The sequence below is a fragment of the Terrapene carolina genome, unplaced genomic scaffold (genome assembly GCF_002925995.2).
Source record: "Terrapene carolina triunguis isolate 2854851 unplaced genomic scaffold, T_m_triunguis-2.0 Scaffold85, whole genome shotgun sequence".
Lineage (NCBI taxonomy): Eukaryota > Metazoa > Chordata > Testudines > Emydidae > Terrapene > Terrapene triunguis.
The window spans coordinates 22172827-22200726 of record NW_020664436.1 but is presented as its reverse complement, the minus strand read 5'-3'; the positions used below and the strand labels follow the sequence as shown (position 1 = coordinate 22200726).

General features: G+C 40.6%; 1 protein-coding gene across 1 annotated transcript in view; it reads right to left on the bottom strand.

Moving 5' to 3' along the window:
* Positions 1-27900, bottom strand: part of PCNX2 (pecanex 2) — a 229616-nt gene that overhangs the window by 87022 nt on the left and 114694 nt on the right. Inside the window, exons 19-22 of the mRNA XM_026649526.1 lie at positions 25083-25175; positions 24376-24526; positions 18310-18451; positions 12761-12938 (exon numbers count right to left, since the gene is read on the bottom strand). Coding sequence (XP_026505311.1) covers positions 12761-12938; positions 18310-18451; positions 24376-24526; positions 25083-25175 — 564 coding nt within the window. The remainder of the gene's footprint in view (positions 1-12760; positions 12939-18309; positions 18452-24375; positions 24527-25082; positions 25176-27900) is intronic.

Sequence of the window (27900 nt, the reverse complement as noted above, 5' to 3'; positions counted from 1 at the left end):
AAATGGGCAGGGTTAGCCAAAATAGGCCAGGTGAGAGATGCATTGATTTAGCAACTCAGTGCAGGCGACAGGGTTCCAGATCCGGGGCGAGCCCGTCATCCCCCTGGCAAAGGGGCAGGCATACCATCCCCTCGGCACGCTGACGGGTTTCCGTGTCTGGCAGACACCCAAGGACACCATCCAGGAGATCTTGCAGGATGCTACCAAGATCAACGCCTCCCTGTTGGCCACCATGGCAGAAGATAAACACCCTGAACACCTTCCTGATCTCCCACATCTCGTTCATCCTAAGGGGATCCTCTGTGGCGAAGGTGTCCCTCAACAAGGCAGACAAGATCATCCGGCAGTCGGTGAAGAAGTGGCTGTTCCTTCCCCAGAGAGCCAGCAACAAGTTGGTCTACATTGCCCACAGGCACGAGGGCACCAACATCTCCCACATGGGCGACCTGTGCGACGTCACGGTGATCACCCATGCCTTCCGCCTGCTGACGTGTCCTGATGCCACTGTAAGAAACATTGCGGCGAATACCCTGCGAGACGTGATAAAGAAGCGGATTGGCAGAGCCCCTTCCAACCAAGACATCACCACCTTCCTGATTGGCTCCCTGGATGGCGAATTCGGATGGGACAGGGGCGACATCGCTTCACTGTGGTCCCGCGCTCGCAACACCACGCATTGCCTGGGGAAGCGTGTTGGCTGCCGCTGGGAGTGGTGCAAGGAGCGCCAGGAGCCGGGAGTCCTGGTGCTGCAGATCAGGTTCGACGACAACACCATCGTCACCCCGAGTGCCAGGGGCATGCTGGAGAGGACCCTGAAGGCCGCCGTCCACTCGCTGTAAGTGGAAACTCTGAAGCATAAACTGGACCAGGGTAAAGCCTTTGAGTTGACCAGCAAGTGGGACAACAGCAACCACTTCCTCACCGGGAGCAGCTTCACCCATTTCACCGACTGGCAGTTCATCCACCGGGCCCGGCTCAACTGCGTCCTGCTCAATGGAGCTGTCCGCCACGGGAACCGAGACAAGCGTTGCAGGAAGTGTGACTACTCCAACGAGACCCTGCCCCACGTCCTGTGCAGCTGTAAGCCCCACTCCAGAGCCTGGCAGCTGTGCCACAACGCCATCCAGAACCACCTGGTGAAAGCCATCGAACCACACCTGGGGGAGGATGCCGTGAACTGTGCCATCCCCAGTACCGACAGCCAGCTGCGACCTGACATCGTCGTCACCGATGAGGCCCAGAAAAAGATCATCCTCGTCGATGTCACGGTCTCCTTTGAGAACAGGACCCAGGGCTTTCGTGAAGCCGAACTCGTAAGCTGGAAAATTTCGCTCCCCTGGCCGATACCCTGAGAGCAAAGGGCTATGAGGTGCAGATGGAGGCCCTGATTGTTGGAGCCCTGGGTGCCTGGGACCCCTGCAACGAGCGTGTGCTGCGGACCTGCGGGATCGGTCGACGCTACGCACAGCTCATGCGGTGCCTCATCATCTCAGACACCATCCGATGGTCCAGCGACATCTACACCGAACACATCACCGGCCACCGACAGTACCAGGAGGCGTGAGCCGGAGTGACATCGTGCTTTGACTATGAGAAAGGGACCAAGAGACTTTGTTCTTTGGACCATATGAACTGGAACCATAAACTCACTGAACGTTAAATCTCACCAAATGAGGGTCAATCCATCCTCATCATCGTATCCACTCATTATACTCCACACCTGAACATACCCTCATATCTTAATGTCTGTACTTTGACCCGTCAACCTTTTACCCCCAATTGGGGATATTGCAGATTATGTATTCCTTACACCATCCAATCTTAAACCAAACTTCGCACCCCTTGATAATCTGTACGTTATTCCCTGATAACCAGAAACTTCCACGCTTAAACTCTGTACCCTTCACTTTTTTTTTTAAAAACATCATCTTAATTAAAAAAAAATTCTTTCTCCTGGGGTGCATCCATGCGCATGGCTACTACAGAGCACCACTTGGAACTAAAAAGTGTATTTCCCAGCTGGAGCCTGGGGAAAGCTTGGTGATCACCTTTGTTAAGACCTGATGTAAAGAGCTGCATAGAAGAAGCCATTTGTAGTGCACATCATATTTTTGAGTGCCATCTACTGGCACCTAATCTTTTAGCTATTTACAAATATGATACAGAACACTCATAATAACAACCTTCTTTCCCCTGGAGAGTTGCTACCCTCATCAGTACAGAGTGTGTGTGTAAACTGTACCACACTATACTGCTAATGGTGTGTGTATCCCATTTTTATGCATTTCCTTAGTTCCTTGTTTTAAAAAAAAACCCTTAAAATTCAGGGACTGTGTCAGGAGCAAAGTCTGATGTGGAGATCAGTGATGGAAGGATGAATGAAAATAAGTTAAACTACATCTCCAATATAAAAAAGGAAACATGAACTGCTAACCATAGGGATTATCCTGTCAAATATCAGATGTAGCCTTGGGTATTTTTGCTCAACAGAAAGTGTCTTATCAGGGACTTATATGCCAGATATCAAAAATTGAGGAAACAGCTGTGAGCTAAGAGGGTGCAGCTGATTAAAACATTGGATTTTAGTATGCACGAAAGGCAAGAAATGGATTAGAATCTGAATTAATGATTTAGTGCCAGAAGCTTTTAATTGAAAGATCAGAATTACCGAAGGGGACTGAAAACTGGAAGGGAAGAAGAAAAGAGTCAGGATTCTGTCTTACAGTAGTAACTAAAATCACAGAAGCTTGCAGGTTAACCACGGGTCCTGTAGTCTGTATCCACAAAGACAATCTCAAATGTTAATTAGTGGGCTATAGCAAAGCAAGAAGATGGTCAAGGGTAACACTCTGTCATAAAATGGTGAAAAATAAGATGATATGCAAAAATGTCACTCTCCTTGAGGGAATCATGGTAAGGATGTTAAACTCTTACAGAATTAAGCCTAATCTGAACAAGTTTGGCAGGTTATTACTGCCTGGCTCTCTTAGTTGGAGTTGCTGTGACATGAGGATCATCTTTCAGTAATACATGACATACGATACAAAAGCAAAGAGAGGCTATATTAAAAAAGCAAACCTTTATTAAAAATAAAGTGACAAAATGTGGAGTTTTTATTACTCTGAAAATTCATGAGGGATGGGAGGATGAAACAGAAGAAATATCAAAGAGGAAAAATGTATCCGTAAGTGAGCTCAGCAGGAGTAAGACTACTTAGGCAAATGAATGCAGTGTTAATGAAGGCAAATTTAACAAGCTCTGGTTCTTTGATTACTCTGTCTTATGCATAAAGACAAATTCTGAACCCTCAGAGAATTTGACTATCAGAAAATAATAGATTAGTTCATATTTTAGTATTTAGTATTGCTAATTAGTTCATCCACACACACAAATTAGACTGCCTGTCAATAGCATACTAAAGACAGGAAAAGCTAAGATATAGCCCTATTGATTAGAGATTTAATGTCACTGGGTCAGATGCTTCCCACTAGGATCTATATGCAAGATGGTGTGTGTGAAGATGTGCGTACCGTTTCTTTAAGACTACCAGGAAGCTAAACAGCTTTACTAGGGTTACCATACGTCCGGTTTTTCCCGGACATGTCCGGCTTTTTGGTAATCAAACCCCCGTCCGGGGGGAATTGCCAAAAAGCCGAACATGTCCGGGAAAATGCCGGCCGGGCACGTCCCCTCCTGCGGCGGCTCTGTTCCTCCCCTGACTCTTCGGCTCTGTTTAAGAGCCGAGCGCTACGGGCTTCGGGCAGCCCCCATGCCTCCGGACCCTGAGCCGCCGGAGCCCGGGAGGGAAAGTGCCCGGCCGGGGGCGCAGGGTCCGGAGGCATGGGAGCTGCCCGAGGCCCGGGGCGCGCTCGGGCAGCCCTTTTCGCGTGGCTGGGATTGGGAAGGAGGAGGGGGCGGAGTTAGGGCGGGGTTGGGCGGAGTTGGGGCGGGGCTGGGGTGGGAAATGGGCGGGGCCAGGGCCCCGTGGAGGGTCCTCTTTTTTTATTTGTTAAATATGGTAACCCTAGCTTTACAAAAATTCTATTTTTAACTAGGCCCAAAAGTAAACAGGCCAAGAAAAGTTAAAAGGCATCTTTTCTCATTTTGGCATTCCAAATGAAATAGTACCTGACAACGAGCCAGTTTGCCAGATCTGAATTTTAAGCTTCTGGCATACAGTATGATTTCAAGCTGCTTTCATTGTTGCCAGTTTCCACCACTCACAAGGGAATGGACAGCAGTGCAGGTTGTGAAGAGTATCCTCCAACCAAAGCATCCACTGTTGCTTTGCTGAGCTTATAGGGCAACTTTCTACATTATTCACTGGACTGAGCCCAGCTCAGCTGCTTATGGGTTAAGAGATCAGAACTGAACAGATTTGGAGACAAATCTTCATCCTATAGCAAGTGGCATTGCTTAAAAGTATAGGAAGCTGAAATACACCAATTCTAAGAGGTCACAGGCTTTTTAGTTATCAGAATGCAGCCTGAAGCCTAACCAATCACGATCCAAGAGATACACTAAGATCCTATATGGTAGATACTGATCAAGGTACTCCGATAGAAGAAATAAGCAGCACCTTAGCTTCCAAAGCCAGTTGAATTATGTGATCCCAGTAGCAATGGTACTATTACTATAGCCTTAAAGGAGATAAACCTGTTGAGAACAGCCATAAACCTCTTCAACAGGAGTCTCTCTCTTTGGGGATTTGATAATCCAGGTGAATTAACTGTACTATATGTTCCTCAAGGCCAGAAGGTGGCCAAATTGGTACAAGAGGTGAAGCTGATTAGAGCACCTGAATCTTTAATTTGTTTTAAAATACTAACTCTTTTAAAAAGATTGTTTATATAGAAAAAAGGGAGGGGGCAGCGCAGACGTGTGTATAGTTTGCTTAAATCTGCAGCAGGAAGCCAGGCAGGAGAGAGGGGCTGGGAAGGTTCTAAGAAGCAGCTCTACAGTGAAAGTTTGAGAGAGAGAGAAGCTTGATAATACTGTTTTCTTTATTCTAGTTAAGTTTCTGCTACAGCATTAGAAGAAAGCAATTTTTAAAAATTCTCTACCCACTGTCACATGGGGAGGGATGCCCCCTTTACCTCTCCTCTTCCCAGGGACCCTACAGAGGGATCTCTACTGTGTCCAAGATTTGCAAATAAGGAAGGGCAGGAGAAGACAGGTCAATGGTAAGTGCAGTGTCCTCCCAGCAGCCCCACAGTGAATGCTCAGAAGAGTTAATGCAACGTACTAGGAGCTAGGGTGACCAGATGTCCTGTTTTTAAAAGGGACTTTTTCTTATATAGGCACATCTATTGCCCCCCAAACTCCTTCCCATTTTTTCACAGTCCTATCTGGCCACCCTACTAGAAGCTCTACTAATCACATCCCATAGAGCAGGCTACTAATTTGCCCGGATATGATTTTTATATATAACCAAACCACTGCATACAGTATGTACACTAAGAGCCAAATTATGGCTTCCTGGTACAGGTGGTAAATAATGAAAAGGATAGGCCACTGATTCAGGGAGATCTGGATTGATTGGTAAAATGGAAGTAAGCAAACAATACGTCTTTTAATATGGCTAAATGTCAATGTATACATCTAGGAACAAAGAATGCAGATCATCCTTACACAATGGGGGACTCTATCCTGGGAAGCAGTGACTGTGAAAAGGATTTGGGGGTCATGGTGGATAATCAGTTGAACGTGAGCTCCGAGTGTGACACCGTGGTCAAAAGAGCTAATGCAATCCTGGAATGCTGTGACTGAATGCACTTCTGTATTCACATCCTATGCACCACTGTACTAATCTTTGTACAAAATATGCCTTGTGACATTATTTGAAAACTAATAACTTGCTTGTCAATAATATCATGGTAAAATGTGTGTAGCAACATTATATGTAAAGTTATTAATTCCCCCTGATTGATGTTGGTGGCACATGTTCAAACCCACATAGCCCTGATTAGGTAGGACTGGTCAGGTCAAGCAGGTCCTAAACAAAGAAATGTGTGTTTACTTCAATTTACATATAAGTTGTAAACAGGGTCCTCAGACAGCAGAGGGGGAAGACAGGAGACAAGACAATCTGCACTTCAGCAAATAGAGGTGAAAAGAAACAGCATGCATTCTCTGTCACCACCAGACACCATGTCACCTTATTTATTGCTTGAATAACTTTAACTAGCTGTTACCCTCAGGAAAATACATTTCAAAGGGTAACAGAACTACAAAAGTGAGGGGCAAAAACACCCCAAGTTCTCTCTCTGTCCCTATCCATCTCTCTCTCTTTCATCTAAGAGGATAAACTAAACAGTCTTTGGGAGCAGATCCAGACCTGAAATTTGGTCAGCACTGTTGCTGGAAGCCCTGTTGCTGGAAGCATGTGGTAAGAACTTCACCTTGAACCAAGTCTAGTTTGTTAAGTTTAGAAAGGTTTTATCTTTATTTCTCTTGTAACCATTCCTGACTCAATGCCTTATACTTAGGGCCCTACCAAATTCACAGTCCATTTTGGTCAATTTCATAGTCATAGGATTTTAAAAATCATAAATTTCATGATTTCATATATTTAAATCTGAAATTTCACGGTGTTGTAACTATAGGGGTCCTGATCCAAAACAGAGTTGTAGGAGGTGGGGGGTTGCCAGGTTATTGAAGGGGGGTCTCGATATTGCCACCCTTACTTCTATGCCTTTGCTGCTGGTGGCGCTGCCTTCAGAGCTGGGCGGTCAGAGAGTGGCAGCTGCTGGCCAGGATCCCAGCTCTGAACACCACTGCCAACAGCAGCACAAAAGTAAGGATGGCATGGTATGATATTGCTACCCTTACTTCTGTGCTGCTGGTGGTGGGGTGCTACCTTCATAGCTGGGCACCTGGCCAACAGCCACTGCTCTCTGGCCACCTAGCTCTGAGGGCAGTGCAGAGGTAAAGGTGGCAATACCATGACTCCCTTACAATAACCTTGCAACCCCCCCACAATCCTCTTTTGGGTCAGGACCTCCTGTTTGAGAAACACTGGTTTCCCTTGTGAAATCTGTATAGTATAAGGTAAAAGTATACAAAAGATCAGATTTCACAGGGGAGACCAGATTTCACGATCTGTGACGTGTTTTCACAGCCGTAATTTGGTAGGGCCCTATTTATACTTGAACTCACTTAAAACTCTTTTTATAGTTAAATAAACTTGTTTGTTTTATTCTTTAATTAAAACGAATCCAGTGTTGCCAACTGTTTGGGTAACTTCATTTAAGGTAGCAGACTGTTGTATGTTGATCCCCTTAAAGGGGCAATGGATCTAATATATTTGGACTCCAGGAGAGGGCTGGACAGTGCAGAACACAGGTTTGGGGCAGGGGAGAGAGAATCCAAGACTGGGAGTGTGTTGGGGTCGTCCTGCAAATAGTAGCCAAGACTACTGGAAGGCAGAATGCAGCGGTGTTTGCAGACAGGCTGCTGAGGTCAGAATTGCTGGACCAGGGCTATGGCTATACACAGACATTGATGGAGTGACCTGCATGCTGTTTGGCTGTTTGTGAGTGGCACATGTGGGAACTACAGGAGCAAAGCATTGTGAGGCACCCCAAGTTGCAGAGTAAGGGTGACACAACCCCTTACTGGTCTGGATTGCACCCTGGAATGTCATAGATGCATAAACAGGGGAATTTTGAGAAGGAGTAGAGAGGTTATTTTACCTCTATATTTGGCACTGGTGTGACCACTACTGGAATATTGTGTTCAGTTCTAGTGCCCACAAATCAGGAAGCATGTTGATAAATTGGAGAGGGTTCAGAGAAGAGCCACAAAAATGATTAAAAGATTAGAAACACGCCTTACAATGATAGACTTAAAGAGCTCAATCTATTTAGCTTAACAAAGAGAAGGTTAAGGGGTGACTTGATCATAGTTTATAAGTATCTACACGGGGAACAAATATTTAATAATGGGCTCTTCAATCTAGCAGAGAAAGATATAACACGATCCAATGGCTGGAAGTTAAAGCTACACAAATTCAGACTGGAAATAAGGCGTAAAATTTTAATGGTGAAAGTAATTAACCATTGGAACAATTTACCCAGAAGCAGAGCAGATTTCCCCCACACTGACAATTTTTAAACCAAGATTGGATGTTTTTCTAGAAGATATGCTCTAGGAATTATTTTGGAGAACTTCTACGTCCTGTATTATACAGGAAGTGATCCTAGATGAGTGGTGGGCAACCTGTGGCCCGCGGGCTGCAGGTTGCCCACCACTGTCCTAGATGATCACAGTGGTCCTTTCTGGCCTTGGAATCTACAAATCTAGGTGCACATAATGAAGAGAGGAGGGGACCCCAGTGTTCCTGTACCAATGCAGCCATACTAAAACTGTCTTCACGCTCTGAGCTCCAGGATGGGTGCTAGGGCTGACTTCAGCATTCAGGGCTCCAGAAAAGGTTTGCACAGAGATTTGTGCAGATTGTGGTCCCACTTGCCATACAGCAGTTTACAAGTGCACAGCTGCGCTGGGGGAAGCACAAACTACACCTTTAACTAACAGCAAGGGTGCTGGGTAAGCATTTCCAGTCCCATCATCCCTGTTGGCATTATGCCTGTACTTGGCTTATGGCCTGGGCTGCTTGTGAGATCACCCTCATGGGTTCATCACACTACCAAATTTCTCCCTTTCTTCCTTGGCTTTTTCAGCCAAAAATTGCAGCTTCCTCTTATACCAACTCCCATAGCTGCATGGCTGTCAAAGGGAGCTGTACTAGGTGTATTCCATTCGTGATGTGTTTGTGGGAAGAGGTGGGGAGTAAACTATGTGTATTATCCACATTGTGATTTTCCCTGGCTTAACTCAGTTAAGCAACTGATTGATGGATGTCACAGAGATGGAAGAACATACCTTCCTCTCTAATATCCCCGAATAGTTCATCTCTCACCTCCCTCCCAGAAAATGAATAATCTTCCAGTTTCCATCTGATCATAGAAAGATCCTCAATGCCAATCCCTCCCACATGCTGAGAAGTCTAAGGAGACACACATTCAATTCTTGTTCCCATTTCATCTTTGCCTTACCATTGAAGAGTATTTTCTCAGCTCTTTGTAACTAGATCTTTTCAGATAACACAAGCACCCCATAAGCTGTCAGATGGATACTCAGGAAGCCTTCCAAGAAGCCCTGAGAGAAGTGGTGGCTCATTTGAAGTGATTTCATACATTTGTAGATTTGAAGACTAGTAGGGACCATCATGATCACCTAGTCTGACCTTTTGCATAGGACAGACCAAAGAACCTCATCCAGTAACTTCTGCATCAAGTCCATAACTTTTCTTTGATAGCAGGTCTTTTAAAAAGACAACCTATCTTGATTTAAAGACTTGCAATGGATGCATTTGGATATGTCTGAGTAGGACAGTTTGTGAGCAGCTAATATAGGTTCACAGTATGAAAAAGGCTGAGAACCCCGTATCCTAGTTCAATTAAAGATTCAGTCATTTATTAAAAATAAATAAGTAAGCTGCTCTAAGCATTACCTTGTTCCTTTTTCATGGCAATTTGAAACACAACATGGCATACTCATTTTGTGTATTTCTAGCCAGTTTTAATATTAAAGTTTTAAATTCTACAACCTTTATATAAAATTTAGATGACAGTAAATGCCTTCAAAAGAGCAGTAAATTAGTCATGTGACATAAGTCAAATAGCATTTAAAAGAACTGAAAAATTCATGGTGATTAAAAAGAACACCCCTCAAAAAACCCCAAACCAAGAGTCAAGTTCACTAAATTCTCACATTATCTGCATCACTTCGATGCAAGTGGCATGGCTATTTGCAAATGTGGATAAAATCTGTGAGCAGTCATTTTTGCTGCAATGCCCTGATTTGCTCAGTGAGCAGTCATATTGATTTGAATTCTCTGATTTGAATGGATTACATTACTAGCATCACGATGGGGGGGAAGAGGGAAGAAACACAATCACTAGGAGATTCAGAGATAATCTGACATTACTAGCGGAGCTTGTTCAACAAAAGCCTGCCTAAGGATCAACTAACAAAATTGTGAATGTCTGTCAAGTTTAAATGTAGTTTCCTCCTGCGTCTGGCAGAAGAGAAAATGAATAGGTGCTCACTGCAGCGTCACTTAGAGAGCATGCATGCTCTCTTGTACAGTAACTCTGCTCAAAAATTATCATCAAAATGATTATGTAAGACATAACACTTAGAGTTCCATTGTCAGACAGTGGAAACCTCACACCTACAATGAGTAAGTGGATCCTAACTGCCATTTTATGAGTTAGTTCTGCATCGGCAAAGGTGGTGGTAATAAGAACTTGTTTTCTATTTTTTTAAAAATAGTTGTGAACATTGAGATTACTGAACTGTGCACTGATTGAAGCTGTTAGCTTCTCTTGTTGCTGAAGCTGTACAGACCACAAAACTTTCAAGAATAGACCTGGATGCAGTCTGTTTAAAGCTGACTGTGTGGAGAAATTCCATATCATCTTTGTATGTTGTTATCTTTAGCCTCAAAGTGATGAGAGTCTATAAGAAAGGTCCATACAATTTTTAGAACTAATAAAAGTTCATAGTTTAATTAGAGTAAAAAACATGTGCTTTAGGATCGGAAATTAATACCATCCTTAATACTATTTTTCAGAGTTGTTTTAATGACCATTGTGTAACTATGCATGTGGTTTTCTAATATAAATAATGTAGCCATTTTATTTTAATTTTTTAAAATATCACAAAGCCAGGTTCACCTGCTGAACTAATGACCTGAGAAATTTCAGGTTTACTGAGATTTGGAAACACTAGAAGACCTATGCTATAGCTCAGTGGTGTAACTAGGCATTTTAGCGCTCAGGGCGAGCAAGCATATTTGCGCCCCCTACCATTTTTCATCATTTTTACACCCCCCGCATCTTTGCGCCCTGGGCGGTTGCTCTGCTTGCCCCTCCCTGGTTATGACCCTGCTTAGCTAGACTCTTAATCATGTCTATAATACAGAACTTTAGCCCAATACTGTAGACTTTACCATATCAAGCCTCCCATAAAAACACACAGTGTGGTAGGCTACATTTAATTTACCATACACCTTTGATTATCTCACTCTTACTCTGCTCACTAATCCATCTCCTCTAGGGCTAACACTCCAAATCTCACAACAGCTTCAAATAGCCAACATTTAAAAACAAACAGCAAAAAACCTCCACATCACCCACAGCCACAAATATGCAGCTTTCAACAAAAAATTGTGACATGGCGATTTTCAAAAGTAACTACTCATTCTGAGTGCCCAATCTGAGATATCCTAAAGGGGCCTGCTTTTCAGAGGGCAGCACTTACTGCAGCATCCAAGCATCTGCAACTCTGGATCCACCTTGCTCTTTTTATCTAGTGAAAAAGTTGAGAGCACTTACGGTTTCTATTACCAAGATCAACAACAATCTCCTTGTAGAAGAGAAACCTACCACCTCCCCTAGAGCACACCATAATCCAGCTAGTACTTAAAAATGTCACTCAACACAACCAACCTCTTTGGGAGGATTTAGAGCTCCCCAGAGCCTCTAGCAGCAAACAAGGGTAAACCAATTACCACCCAGAAACCCAGCTCTCACTTCTGAGTATGCTAATTGAGAAGCTTGACAAAGGCCCTCCAACTCCATCTAGGTAGTGTCAATAACCTAGACCTTTCCCAGTAAGGCTTCAGGTTAGGACATGGAATAGAGACAGCACTGGTGGCAGCGATGGCTGGCATCCAAACTTATATTGTTGGATCTCTGCGCCACATTTGTTAAAGTTAACCATGGAATCATGCCTTTCCCCTCTCAGAGATGTGGCAGAGTTTAGCTGGATCACACTGAGGATATGTCTACACTAGGGTAAAACAAAAAATATTCTCACCAGCGCTACTACTAGGCCCAGTTGTATCAGGACTCTTATACCAGGGTGATAGGTGACTGCATTAAAAACAAAACAAAACAAAGTAGATAATCAGTATTAGCACTGCTGGGAGCCCTAGTGTAGACAAAATTCAAGCAATTTCTGGTATTTTAGCACCATGTCAATTTAACCTGCTTTTGATTTGAGAGGAGCTGCACAGGTCATGAATTTGGGTACAATCTGGAATTATGAAAAGAGTTTTAAGACTGTATGTATAACTCAGAAAAAAAGAGAGCGGACTATGATCAGAGGCCATGACACTTCAGAGTTAATATTGTAAAAGTAAAGAAGACGCTTGAGTTTAAGGTTAAGCACAAGGATAATGGCCTGAAACTAAGGTAGGAAAAATTTAAGTCACACATTAGGAAAACATTTCTTATCATAAGGATGATTAGATATTGGACTAATTTCCCAAAGGAAATTGTTGAGTCAAACACCAGAGGCTTTCAAAGGAAGACTAGATAAAAACACTCATGCAATTAATACAAAGGGCAACCCTGCACGAATGGCTCAAAAGGCCTCTTTCAAGTCATTTATGACTCTATTCTTAAAAAATCTGAATTGTGAACTTTTGTAGCATCATGTGAACAAAGAAGTAAATATGAAGTTTCCTACAGAAACAGAAAATACATTTAACTTTAAAACTATTGGTTTTATCCTCCACTGAGATTTTTTTCTGTGATACCAATGGCCTGCTTCTGTTAAAATGATATTATAACAATTCTATTTAAAAAAGATATTTCAGCCATTTATCAATGCAGTGACATTGGAAAGATAATTCAAACTACAAAAACATTTTATATCAAGAAAACAATGGTGTTTGTAAACTTGCCTTGTGAAACACAATGGACATCATGAAAAAATCCAGCAAGAAATTCTCTGAGATATCTCTGTAGTCAAATTGGAAGAAGATTACAGTAAAGCTCAAAGTAACAAATTGATGAACCGGATTACAGAATGAGGATCGGAGCAGCTTCATCCCAGCAATTGTTATCAGGAAAATATCACAGCTGTGGGAGTGAGGGAAAAGAAAACCTAATCAAGTTAACATAACAAAAACAATTAGACTATAACTAATGAACATGAATAACCATATCAGACCTACTCTCGATTGGTATGTCTATCTACACACATACCGTTAATTTATTTTTATATTAATACTAGTTTTTGTTTTAATAATCATGTTTATTTAATCCATCTGCAACAGCACAGTTTTACATTGCCAGCATTACATATCTCTGGAGAACTTACAGAGCTGTAACACGGGAACAATTCTGTATTATAAGAGTAGCATCCATTATTGTAGTAAGTACCTTATAACATAATAAAGATATAATTAAATAAAATCCCTAAAATAAATTTTCAACTTGTGACTTAAGTCTGGCACCATTAATTTATAGCACTACAATTTATACAGCTTTATATTAGAAAGCAGCCTGTTGCCAACTACAGGCAATAAGCCTGAATCACCATGTTATCCAACTTTAGGCTGGTGCAGTGATGAATCAAACCCAGTATTTGTAAAATGCTGAAAATAATCCTCCATGCCAATTACAAAACAACAGAATACTTGTGAAAGCATGTGGCAATTGACAGCTCAGAAAGTTCTAAATGGAGTGGTGCATTTTTGTCATTTTAAGGCTCACAGTTTGTGCAATTCCAATTTTTTTGTGTGTGTGTGGCATTCATTCACTGCATTTTTAATGCAGATCCAACTTTATTTGAGTTCAGGCCTAGTCATCACTGTCTGAATGAAATGCCAAAAGACCTCATTTCTTACCTTGTCAGAGATTCTTTCAATTTTATTTGGATTTCTGAGTGCAAAACTAGGGACTACAATAAAGTATTTGTGACCGTTTTAGAACACCCCCTCAGTGGGATGAGAACATTTGTTGGATTTGATGTTCATCAAGAAGAACAAAATTCTTGGGGCAGTGAGGAAGATTTTAATGGGGAGAGGCATAAAATCACAGAGCAACAACAGCAGCAACTGAAAGACCCTTTTCCTGATCAGGTCGATATTTATGCTCGCCTAATATTCACAAAATTTCAGGCAGAAAGGAGTTTTTTGAGCATATAATTTCTTGCTAGAGGATAAGGGAGCATTGCTTTCTGGTAATTCTCTCTCTTTAAAGATATTGCCACACAGGATTCTTTTGGGGGGGGAGGGGCGGGGAGGGGAAGGCTTGTCTTAACCTCCCAGTGGAAACATGGTACAACTGCCCTAGCTCAGAGTGATCTCTTTTTGTTGTTTAACCTCTTCAGGCAATGACAGTAGCAGGCAACATGGTAAGCTGCCCCAGACTGTCCAATATGCACCACCAACCACCACTCCCTTTGGTTCTAGAACATTCCAGTCAGTTTCTGACAGTGCCGGAAGCAAGGGCTCCAACCCCTGCTCATCATCCCTCCCCCCCCCACACACACACTCCCAAAACACACACAGAGCAATGCCATTTTTTAAATCACAAAAACAGATGCAATTAGAAAAGTCAAATACATCCAGCCAGATAAGAACAACAAGATGAAATTGCAAAAACACATTGCCTCAAAAAACATCCCTCCAAATTCTGAGGGGAGGTAGACAAGTGAATGAGAATCTTGCAAGATGATATCTTAAAAGTAGAATTACAGGCATGGAAAGTAACTTCCCCTTCTTTAAGCTACTGTATACATGACATTCTTCTTCCTGGAGAGTATGTAGCTAAGAACCGAGAGATAATACAGCCCTCTGTAATAAGAGGACTAAAGAAACAAAGAACCCAGGGCTGCCCTGCCTTAGCAGGAGATGATAGCCCTGCTGGCTGCTTTGCTGAGACTCTTTCAAGCCCTTCTGCCCTAGCAACCAGGTTTTGGTGCAGTTAAGCAGGTGTTGTTAACACCTAGCATGTCCAAACCCAGACAGAGATATTTGGTGCTGGGGTTGGCTCCTGCCCCCCTTTTTTGTCTCTCTCACCCTTCAACTAATTATCTCTGGAGGAAACGTGTTGGGAGTTGATTGGTGCCTGTCCCGCTCCGCTCAGATAATACAAGATTTTGGGACTGCTCTTCACTCGCCCTACTGCCTCTATCCTGATTCTTCCACACAGTTGCCCCAGGGGGCTTCATTTCAGATGTCATAACCAGGAACAATACTTTACCCTTGTTTGGTGCTAGAGGCTCTGGGGAGCCCTAAATCCTCCCAAAGAAACTTCTTAAAAAAGAATTATTTAAAAATATATATGTGGTACCCACATTCGGCAGTTTCTGCACTTCATCCTCACATATGTTTTGCAAAAGTCAGATAAAAACTGAAGGTAGGTAATTCTTCATCTCAATTTCTTGAGTGATACAAACTGATTTCAATTTTCAGATTACAAAGTCCAACTATGTTAACAAGTCATGATTTTATTGCAAGTCGTGCAATGTTTGGAATTTTTTTTCTTGTTCTTATGATGTGATTTCTGTATTCAGACTTGTGCAGTTTTGCCATTATCCCTTAACACTGAAGGTACTTAGCCACTGGAACAACTAACCTAGCGATCTAGTGGATTCCCCATCACTTGAAGGTAAAACTGGATGTCCTTCTAAAAGATGCTGTAGCTCAAACAGAAGTTATGGGTTTGGTGCAGAAATTATTGGACATGATTCTATGTAGTATTTTATGCAGGAGGTCAGACTAGATGATTATAACAGTCCCTTATGGCCTTAAAATCCACAACATTTAAATGGTCATCATCTCCCACTGCTTTCAATGGGAGCTGAGCCAGGCTGCCTTCAGGGACTAAGGGAGACCCCTTAGCAGGGCCGGCTCCAGCATTTCTGCCGCCCCAAGCAAAAAAAAATAAAAGCCGCGATCGCGATCGGCGGCGGTAATTGGAAAAAAAAAAAAGCCGCGATTGGCGACGGCAGTTCAGCGACAGGTCCTTCGGTCCTAGAAGGAGTGAGGGACCTGCCGCCCCCGAATTGCCGCAGGTGCCGCCCCTCTCCCTTGGCCGCCCCAAGCACCTGCTTGTTAAGCTGGTGCCTGGAGCCGGCCCTGCCCCTTAGTCATTAGGTGAGGGCAAGCAAGGATATAAGAGAATGGGGAGGCGCAAGTAATGAGAGTGTAGAGCAGCAGGACAGAAGACTGTGGTAGGATCATGAGGAGTCAGAGGAGCGTAGGGAGAATTAGGTAGACTGAGAGAGTTGCAGGGGATTATGAAATGCAAGAGGCTGACTGAAGAGGAGTGCAGAGAAATAAGCCAGGCTGAGGGGGTGGCTGGGAACATGGAGTGCAGGAGGAAAATGGGGTACCAGGAATGTGAAGGGTGGGAAACAGTGAGGGGAAAGGGAAGAAATACAGGGAGGCAAGTGAACATAGGGGCCATATGGGCAAGTGTGGAAGGAGAACATGTGTGGGGTAGCTGCCATTCTATCCCCCACTATCCTCCTCTCTAAGTATTCTGTCAAGTTAGGGAAGAGGCTAGGGAGGAATAGTGTGGCAGCTCTCCACACCAAATGGGATTAGAAAAAATGAGTCCTCTCTGAGCAACAGTCAGAACCTGCATTTTTAAGTGTGTCTTCAAAGGGTGAATTTAAAATCTGAGATGATCACGCCTACATTGGGGACTGGTGGCATTCCCCTAAAGGTTTAACTATCAGAAGGCAGACCCAAATATGATTATTTTTTAAAATCTCATGAATTGGGGGGGTCTGACTCATGATTTTTGAACAGTTGGGGTTGCAATTCTACTCTGAAAAGTTACTATGTAAAATAATATCTTCTTACTCAACACATCTGATCCTCCAGTGGGTTCAGAGATATATCTGCTGACAAGTGTCAAACTAACATTTGGCTACTTTTTAGTTCTGCTAGACCTACAGAACCACCACATCTACGAGGGTGAGCTGTATTACATTCCAGGTAAAATTTTCAAAACATGCCTAAGAAACTTAGAAGCTTAAATCCCATTGACATTCAATGAGACTCAGCTTCTTAAGTGCCTATGTCACTTCTGAAAATAGGTATTTTTTAAAATGTTGCCGTATGCTCCTGTACAAAAGTTGATATAGTTTGTTTAGAATGTAAGCTCTAATTTAGAATGCAAGCTCTTTAGGACCAGAACCCTCTTTTGGTATATGTCTGTACAGTCCGTAGAATCATGGGTCTGAGCCTCTACATGCTACTGTCAGAGAAATTATTATTATTAATAATAATTAATAACAAATAGTTTTTCACGACATCCAAGTTAAAAATAATCTGATTTAAAAAACTAACATCCAGACAATCTGGATACAGGAAAAATAACGCTCCATTTGTAATGGATCTTTGTTCCTGAACACAGGCCAGTTTTTTAACAAATTTAAATCACTATAGTACTGAAAAAGGCTGTGTACTAATTCTGCTCAGAGAGGGCATTGCAATCACTACAATACCACTGAATCTCACAGCAGTTTGTAGGTCATCAAGCAAAAATTGACACCACAAAAGGCTCTCTTCGAAGAACGTATTATAATACTGTGGATCAGCAACATTTAGTTCTAATTACAGTCACAGAGGTTAGACATGGAAAAACCTTATATTGTTTTCCTGATCATATCCCTGCTAATTCAGGACAGTTCTGCACTCTACATTCTTGAAGGCTTTGTCCAACCTAGCCTTCAATGACTCTAGTAATGAGGCCTGTGATACCTCCTCTGAGAGACTTTTCCACAGTCTAATAAACTTTACAGTTCCCTGATATCCAACCTAGATTTCTCATTTCATCTCATTAATCCTGGTTACTCCCAAGGTGTTTACACCCTTTGAACACCTGCAGACTGGTATAATATCGCCTGGTTTTAGCTGTCATTTGGGCATGCTATACATATTTAGTTTTTTAATCTCTCTATATAAATTTAAATCTCTCTAGCCTCAATCATGTTTGCTGCAGCACCAACAGCATCTCCTTTATCATATTTTAAGACAGTTTGAATTGTCCTTTAACAGAGCCAATAAGGATAGCATTTTGTATTTATTGTTATTCATTAATAGCACAAAACCAAATTGTGACAAATAACCAGACTCATTTACGCAACATTAAACTTCATAAAAAAAACATAAGAATGGCCATACTGGGTCAGACCAGTGGCCCATGTAGCCCAAGATCCTGTCTTCCGACAATGGCCAGTGCCAGACGTCTCAGAGGGAATAAACAGAAAAGAGCAATTATCGAATGATTCAGGCCCTTGTCATTCAGTCCCCAGCTTCTGGCAGTCAGAGGTTTAGGGACACACAGACCATGGGGTTGTGTCCCTGACCATCTTGGCTAATAGCCATTGATGGACCTATACGCCATGAGCTTCATCTTTTGAACATTCGTCTGAATGTGAGCAGTCTTAAATCTATGAATCACATACTATGAACTATAATCAACTTACTGTGTACCAAGTCTCTTGTATTTACTAATTGAAAAAGCATCAATGGTGAGGGCATTCAATATTATTGCTGGATACAAGATGTATTTCTCAAAACATTGAAGCCACACATAGAGTCTTTCAAACCACATTAAATGAGCAGCATCTGAAATAAAAACCCAGATAACAGACCATTTTGTCAAATTATTATTTTTTTCACCATATAAATACTGTATAAACAATAAATGCATTAATGTCAAAAGGACAAATCATCAGTTTGTATATCATACTAGTTAATATACCCACTAATTTATGACACTTCATGTAATCCATAATTCTTTTGCCATATAGCAATCATGTTGTTCTCTGGGTCTGGCCAATATTTATACATTACATACTTTGCTTCTTTTTGCTGCACATATAGTAGCTGAAATTGTACATACTAAAGGATAGATCCTGCTAAATTTTTAGAAGTAAAACATGACATGATATTAATAAACATATTTGTTGTTCATCACTTTAATTACTTTTCTTACTTACAATATTTTATTTATTAAAGAATATTTATAATTAACTAACACCTTTCATGTGACCTAGTGGGGAAGCTGTGTGACCAAGTGGAGAGAGCACTAAATGAAGACTCCAGAAACCTGGATTTCTATTCCCAGCTCTGTCACTGGCCTGCTCGATGATCTTGGCTAAGTCATGTCCCCTCTCTGTACCTCAGTTTCCCCATCTGTAAAATGGGGATAATGATTTGTCAAACTTTGTAAAGTGTTTTGAGATCTAAGGATAAAAAGCACTATAAAAGAGCTAGGGATTATTATCCCAAAAGACCCAAAAATACTTTACAAAGAAACTATTATATAGGTAAATACAGTCTTTTAACAGTGCACAACAATATTATTCAGCAGTCAGACAGGACATGACTACTGTATCCAGTTGAAATTGCAGGGAGAAATTAGGCAGGCAGAGTGAAGTTTCCTGAGTAACACCTGTATTCTTGCAAAAGTGACAGGAATTCTTTAATGAGCACAAATAGTTCAGGTCATCTGAAAAACAGTATTTGCAACTGCAAAGTGCACCATACTGGAGTATTGGTTCAGTACTGACTCAAAGATAAGAACCACCTGCTGAACTACCAACACCCCTTCCTACAGCAAGAAGAATAAAATAAGCTATTTCAGCAATATGATGGTGAGAAACAAGAGGACACAGTGAATCAAGATTCCGTTGTACCATATGTTCAATAGATACAAGCAGAAAAGTCAGGAACCAATTCTTCCAAATTACCTTAATTCATGGACCTATGATATCTTTGGTTGAGGTAACAGGCTTTCAAAAAGCTGTACATGAATTTCTGAGACTCAATATCCTTCACTCTTTATAGCTTAAAGTATTTCCTCTTATTACTGTCTATGGCTCTGATGCCAGGCTTTTTCAAAGCTTTAATTAAAAATATGATTCACATTTCAAAATCAAGCTTTTTTGCCTCCAAAGTAGCAGGTAGAAATGACCATGGCAATGCTGTGAGGGACCTGTTTTCACAACCATTTTTCATACATTCTAAATTCAATACATTCTGGGTACACTTCTGCAATAATTAAAGCAATACAGACTAGATGAACAACATAGGAAATAGAGAATATAGAAGAATCTGAAAATGCCTTGACTCCTGATTGTACCAGGGAGCTGTTCGTCTGAGTGATACAAGTGATCCCAAAGTATGAGCTGAACCATCAATGCAGATCAGTCAAAGTGTGAAGTGGATTTGTCTGGTATATCTCTACTCTCAGCCTTTTTAAAAGCTGAGCCATTACCTTTACGAAAATTATGTTTTTCCAATGAATGAAGACAGACCTAATGGGGATAAGGGAAGAAATCCTATGTTCTTCTATGATTAAACTCATGCAAAAGACAACAAAGCCAGGATATTCACAAGAGTTGCTCATTATCAAGCAAAGGAAGCATTTTAAAACAATGACTTTCAGCTGGAATACAAATCATTAATAAGATTTACATTTCCAGTACACTTTCCTTGGTATTTTGTGGTAACAGTTAAAAGGCAACCTTCAATCAAATCTCTTGGGTACTTTTTGGTACACAGGTTTTGTTTTGAAGACATGATTTTTCAGAGAGGTTTAAATCCTTAATGTATGGCAAATGCATGATTTTGCAGGGGATGAGCAGAACCCTTTTGTTGTCTAGTTTGAAGAACAGGATACTGAAGTCCTGCAGCAGACTGTGCTCTGACATTATTGTTTTCAAGCACCTCAAGAACATAGTTTGAGAATGATCCATCAAGATATGACAAGCAAGTTTCCAGCTGGGAGCAAAGAGAAGATGACAGCTGAAAAAAGAATTCAAGTAGTTTGCTGAAATAAAAAAACTTCAGGAGAACTAGAAATTAGCCTCGGAGATTCTAAAATATTTACAGATATTCCTACATACCAAGGCAGCACCTGCTGAAGCCAGTAGTTATTAATAAGACCAAATTATCAATGAAGTTACATTGTTTCATTCAGCTTTAGTGATTCTCTTGAGATATTATGCAGGAAACGAAAGTTACAGACTTCAGTAACCATGCCGCTCAAATTTTAAACATTCAAAAGTCAAAGTAAATATAATTCTGCCTCAATTTCTTAAACAGGAAAATCTATTTAGCAAATACAATTCACTTTTAAACACAGATGTCTTAAACACAGAGTACAGCATATCAAACTGCACACAATATGTAACAGAGGTTGTAATGTAATTGTACTGTAACAGAGGGTTAAACGCTACAGTACAGTGTTCTCAAAATATAGCTAATGCAGGTGTACAGATCAATTGGTGATTATAAATAGAAAGCCCAGCTAGTAGGTGAGGTAAATGTTATTGGTAAAGGGACTTCTCTGTGCTATATTCTCTCTTACAGGGGTCTATATGGATAACCACTAAGGCTTATATTGACAGAGCGAACACAATGGCTAAACATCACTGATACAACATTCTGTGTTCTTGCTTTTAACTTGATTTTGTTACATTTTTTAAAAATGAGAAATGCCATTTTAAAAAGAACTCTTCCCCTGCATTGTTTCATTGCTATATTTTCAGTAAATCCCCATTGCCACAGATGCCAGGGAAAGACATTATTTTAGCCTTATTACTTCTGCTAGCAGAATATTATGCCCTGCAGAAATACAGTGGAAACTATGTCTGTCATTAAGAAGTTTATATATAAAGTTTTTATCATTAATAATTTGAACATTCCCTAAAGGGCATGGGTATTAAAAAGAGAAGGGTTATTTTTATTTTCTCTATATCATGTAAAATGGCTATAAACTTCAGTACAAATATTAGGCTGTCCCTCAGTTTACATAACCCTGGATTAGGCCATCGGTCACTTGACTCATACACAGTAGCTCAATGTGATGCAAGGTGAAGGAGGTCTTTGAGCTTTCATCTTCCCTTCTATCATCTGTGTAAAACTGGGATAATACTGGCCTCCTTTGAAAAGTGGTTTGAGATCTACTGATGAAAAGCACTATAGAAGAGCTACGTATTATTATCATTATATTTGATATGTCCTCCATTTCCATACATAACATTCCCCTTTTCCACAATCTAAAAATTACACCAAGGGTAAAACAACTTGCATTTTACACCAAGTGTAAAAAAGAAGTTAGGACGTTTAATAAACAGGGATAAATATCCACTTGGGATTGCACGGAAATCTATTTTGCCCAGTAAATAAATTCAGATTTGAATCCAGGCCTACAAAGGTGAAACGTTTGAACATTCATGTGCAATTCTATCTACATTTTTCACAAGGGAAGGAGTAACTCAGATTTAAGCCAGAGTCATGAATAAATATTAGATGGGCTAGCAGCCCAGTTACCAATAATCTAAAGAAAAAGTCTAAGATTCTTCTCACCATTATATTCCAGCACTTTGAAGTTCTGGTCAGAGGTATGTTGTGATGTTATTGACATAAACTGTGGCCGTATAGATCTTTGTTGCAACCAGGGTCCTATGGCTGCACCAGGTCTTGTACAGAGGAGACCAAGTGGGGTGTCTATGGAAAGGTTGTAGTTTGCTGGTTATGATTATGCTGTCTGTATGTTTGTATCATATTTGTATTTGAAGTTATGAATATTGGCTATGTACTTGTTTGATTCTAAGTAGCCACAGTGAAGCATTTCGTCAGCTTCTTGAGAAAGAACTATTCTCAGTAAGTGCCCAATCAAGAAACACTTAACTGACAATGGACTTTGGGAGACGCCAATCCACATCTGAGCTTTCCTGAGAACGTTCAAACTAACATGTAAACAATGATATTGGCCTGCAAAAAGCTGAATCATCCATAGACATGTGACTTGCCCAGGTGGCTACAGACTCCATCTTGTTGCTGTGATCATGCACAGGAGAACAAAGGGGTTTCTGCCCACAAGAGAGAGAATATAAAAGGCCCTGGAAACCCCTCCATTTTGTCTTCAGCTGGCTGAAAAGATAGCCTCTCCACCCCAAAGAGATGCCTGAAAGAACCTGGAACAAAGGACAGTAACTATGGGGGTGTGTGAGTGATTGCTGGACCCAGAGTAAGAAGGAGTCTAGTCTATGAAAGAAGCTTATTGGAACATCTCTGAGGGTAAGATTTACCTGCATTTAGTTTCCTACTGTATTTGGCTTAGACTTGCATGTTTTTGTTTTATTTTGCTTGGTAATTTACTTTGTTCTGTCTGTTATTACTTGGAACCACTTAAATCCTACTTTTTATACTTAATAAAATCACTTTTTGCTTATTAAATTGACCCAGAGTAAGTAATTAATTCCTGGGGGAGCAAACAACTGTGCATCTCTCTCTATCAGTGTTATAGAGGGCGAACAATTATGAGTTTACCCTGTATAATCTGTATAATCAGAGTAAAACGGCTTTATTTGGGATTTGGATCCCATTGGGAACTGGGTGTCTGGGTGCTAGAGACAGGAGCACTTCTTAAGCTGTTTTCAGTTAAGCCTGCAGCTTTTGGGGGATGTGGTTCAGACCTGGGTCTGTGTTTGTAGCAGGCTAGCGTGTCTGGCTCAACAAGACAGGGTACTGAAGTCCCAAGCTGCCAGGGAAAACAGGCTCAGAGGTAGTCTCAGTACATCGGGTGGCAATTCCAAGGGGGTCTCTGTGACCCAACCCGTCACATACATGAAAGCTGATGTTTAAGGGAAAGGAGCCCATAATAAGGAATAATCTTATTTTGTAGGGGGAAATCTGTTTAGGGCCCCAGTGGATTTCCTGGACACTTTGGTGGTTGGCGGCAGGGACAGAGGATGTGAAGTGTAAGTAGGCACTAGCACTTCAAATAATAAATAAAAGGGGAGAGAAGGAGCAACAAAGATACAAAGGGAAAAAGTTGTTTCATGCAGAACTAAATTCCAAGTCTAAGTGTGGTAATGGGGTAGGGAGCTGAAATGTTTAGACACATTTTAAATGTGAATCAAAATGTTCCACTCTTCAGTTTAACTCCTATCCTGCTGCACCTGAAGTCAAGTGGAGTTTACCTACTCACTTCCATGAATTCAGGGCTTGCTTTTCTACATTAGAAATAACACTTCCCTCCTGCTGGAAGACTGTCTGGGGACTGGAGAACTATGGGATAATGAAATCCCAATAGGTAGGGGTTGCAGCGGCAGTTTTGCTAGACCTCACTTAAGACAGGAAGGGATGTTTACACAGACAGTTTAAAATTCTTTGGGCTTGAATTTTTTTGCTAAAATTGGATAATTTTAGCAGAAAGCTCTGCATGAAAGATTCAAACCCACCCACCTCTACAATGAAAAGTGGAAAAGTTGCAGTTGGCCTTTCTACCTATTATGATGTCACTATATTCACTTCCGTTCTTCCAGTCCCTGAGAGAGTGCCATCCAAAAGAAATAGAAATCAAAACTTGATACTCCTAATATTTCTAAGTAAAACATGAAAAAAGAAAACTCATTTTGGGAAAAAATGGTCGTCTTTAAACATCGCAATGGACATAAGCAAGAATATTTTTTCTTTAAAAACAAGACAAACTAAAGGCAACATCAACCAACATTCTGACAATATTTATTACAAACCTCTCACTTCCCGCTGATGATATTCTTTGTTTTTAAGTATGGGGTGTGAAATCCACAGCCAAGGATGATGCTTGCGGAGCTGAGGAAGTATGTAATGTGTTACGAATCCCACAGTCCATGCTAAAGCAAACAGCACAATGCTGAGAAATGGCTGAGCCAAAGGAGGAAAATAATGGAATCACATTTACAAATAGTATTTTATAGACACACAATATTTTTAATGTACAACAATTTAATCTTCCTTATACATTTGCAAGAAATATTGATTCTTATATAAAAAGCATCAAAGACTACAGGTGGGAAGCAGATGTGGGGCTCAGGAAATGAAAGCAACAACCTTTGTTCTTTTTCAAAATGTACTTTACACACACATTTAACTAGTATTGTAACTGAAAATAAAAAAGCTAAATTGGTCGGGTTTATGTAAGAATCCCTCTTCCAACAGCTTCTATGTCATAAAAAAAGACTAGTATAAAGCAAAGGTTTAGGGAAAACAATTACTAAATGCATTAAATTGTGCCTAATATAAATATCTATAACTGATTTGCAGTGTATATCAAAAGCCTTGAAATTATCTTTGCCATTAAATAATTTTTCCTTAACTCTTCTCTTCACAGCTCCTCTCTATTCTTAGCCATGTAGTTTTGCATAATAGAGATGATATCTTAGGGGGAAAATATTTAAAAGGAGGGGATTATAATACATACCCTTAATGACAGAAACACAGTGCTGGCGCTGACTGCAAATGATAGAACAGCAGCCACTGTGCAGACAATGAGATCGGATTTCAAGATTTCCTTCTGTGAATATAATTTTTTTAAAATACAAAATTATCAAGTGAATACTATTTTAACTGGATAAATTACATTACTCCATTATGAATTACTAATAGTTTGCATTGTGATGACATTAGTCATTGTTTTATAATATATAAATATATTTTAATGTAAAGGTATTTTCTGCAATATGCTTTGCAAAATTATTTCCCCACATGCTACGTTTGTTAAAAAGACCCTGTCAATCATATTAAAATTTTATTAAAATTCATTTAAAAACATATTTTGTAAACATTGTTTAAGTATCCCATGTTACAATTAAAACTAAACTAAAACTAAAATGGTTTTACATTAAATTTGTGTCTCCGTTTATGCAATGGTATTTGTGGGGTTTTCTGTATTTCTGTTTTCAGAAGTGGGCCTATCTCTAGTATTATGTAATGATAATGAAAGATAAGAATCTACCTTCAAGTAAAGAACTATAACTGGGCTGGAGTAATTGTGTTTTGGAGATATAGGAAAATATGTTCTTCCTAACCCATTTTTCTTGTGATTAAAATATCATCGTGAATAAACAAATTAACAAGGTAGTTTTTGAGCTATGTGAATTTTTGAACCATTGTATTTTAGAGCTTACAGAAATGTCTTTGGTTAGCAAATCAATAACTTGGCTTAGACTTATGACTAGACATATTACAGAGGGTTAGCAGTACTTAACACTGGAAGCAAATGCAGGTGCTGACTGGCATAAACTGAATGCCTGCTGCTAGATATTTATCTAGATACTGACTTGTAGTGCTTTAATTTAAAGACTCCTAGAAACCTGGGATACAACAAAATTTCACTTAAAAGAAAACCTCATCTGATTCAAGATGTTACTGTGACTGTGTACCCAGCCCCAATAGCCAGCCTAGCCAACAAGTGTTTCTGTGGGGAGGAGGAAGAAAACATAAAATAATGATAGGATAACAGACCCAACAACAGGGAGATAAAAATGAAACAGATGTAGGAGACAACACTTGACCAACAAATTTTAAAGTATAGGGGGAGCTATCAGTGACCACTATATTTCGGATGCTTAATTTCGGTTATCAAAAGATGATTGCGACCTGTTTCTGAGAACACTAACACTTACACTGTTTATAGCAGGCCTTTGAAATTCAGCTGGACTAAAGCCCTTAGGCTTGAGGAGTGCCTTTTCTGTATCCCATAAAACTCCACTCAGGTTTAGCTGAAATATAAAGTGTTAATTGTCCTTTTCCTTCCCTGGCTTGTGTGCCTCAGGAAATTTTTGGCAGACTGCCAAAGTATTAATGGACTGTGAACATTCTAAAGAACTAGATCCAAACCACTGCCAAAGCAGCAGCACCAAAACCACCATATACATGTTCTGGCAATGTAAGGAAGCCAGAAGGAGTGTGAGCAGAGCTGGTGCAGCCTTCCAACCAACACCCTGCCTGCCTGGACTCAGCACATGGCTCCAGTGGCCATACCCACCTCTGAAGACACCACATCAGACAGAAGCATCCCAACTCAAGGGGATAGAGTGAAAGAGAAACAGGCCAGGCCAGCCCCTCACCATCAACTAACTCCTGATCTCCTACCTGGTCCTGCCCCAGTGGCCCATTCCCACCCATAGGATAACAGCCTTCTCCTTCCACCAGCTAATGTAGTTAGCCTGTAGCTCAAGTGGTAGCAGCTGTGCATCAGTACTGAAAGTTCAGGGTTGAAACCCTAATGATGATGCACATAATGGAATTTATTTTTACCTTTTTTTCCTTATTAAAAATCCTAGGAAATTACATACTAAAAACTACATTAAAATAATGTTATTTAGGTTGCAAAGTTAAGCACTTGAAAGCTAGGAAATGCTAGATTTATGGTTGCCTGTACAACCTTAATTTAGCCCTGCTGGGTATATGCATTATAATATAATATAATATAATATAATCTTTAATTACATGATCACATACCATTCTCAGTAATGACAACTTCAAGCATTCAAAAATTGCGAGTCAGGCCCCAAAGAAATCATGAGGTTGGCTAAAAATTAATAAATGTACTCGGGTCATGTTTTCAAAGCTAGACTGAAGGATAGAAACTTACTATTTTAAAAATGAAAGCTGATATTCTCATGTAATCATATGCCTCCCAGAGCTGGGGTTTTAAGAAAAACATCACATATCATGATATTTGCAACAAGATGATGAGAGTTGGTGAGAGTAAATAAAACACTGCACATTTTCCACAAGACCCCATGCACAGGGGGGTGTACAGAATGGATGCCAAAGCAGGCTGAATTAAGGTTGGACGGGGCCATGATTTCCTAACTTTCTAGTCCTTGACTTTGCAACCTGACATGTTTTTAATGTAATGTTTGATACACGTTATGTGTGAAAGGCTTGACCTCTGACCCTAGTAAAAATTCAATAGTGAAATAATCACTACCATTGGGATTGTTTTTAAGTTTTGGGTAAAAACAGATCATGCAGACAAAGACTCAACATCACCCATCCACCATTCTATCAAAGAAATATTTCTTTATTTTTAAAAGGCTATTCTGGATACCTCCTGCTTGAGAGAATAAACAGGAAAACATGCTGTAATTTTTTTCTTCTTGTTTTAAATTATACATTGGGAGCTTTGTATAAATCCTTTTACTAGCTATCTGACTGTTTGTACTAAAGGCCAGGAAGGAAGTTGAGTTTGAATGTAACACATTAACACCCTCAGGCTACTGGTTAATGTA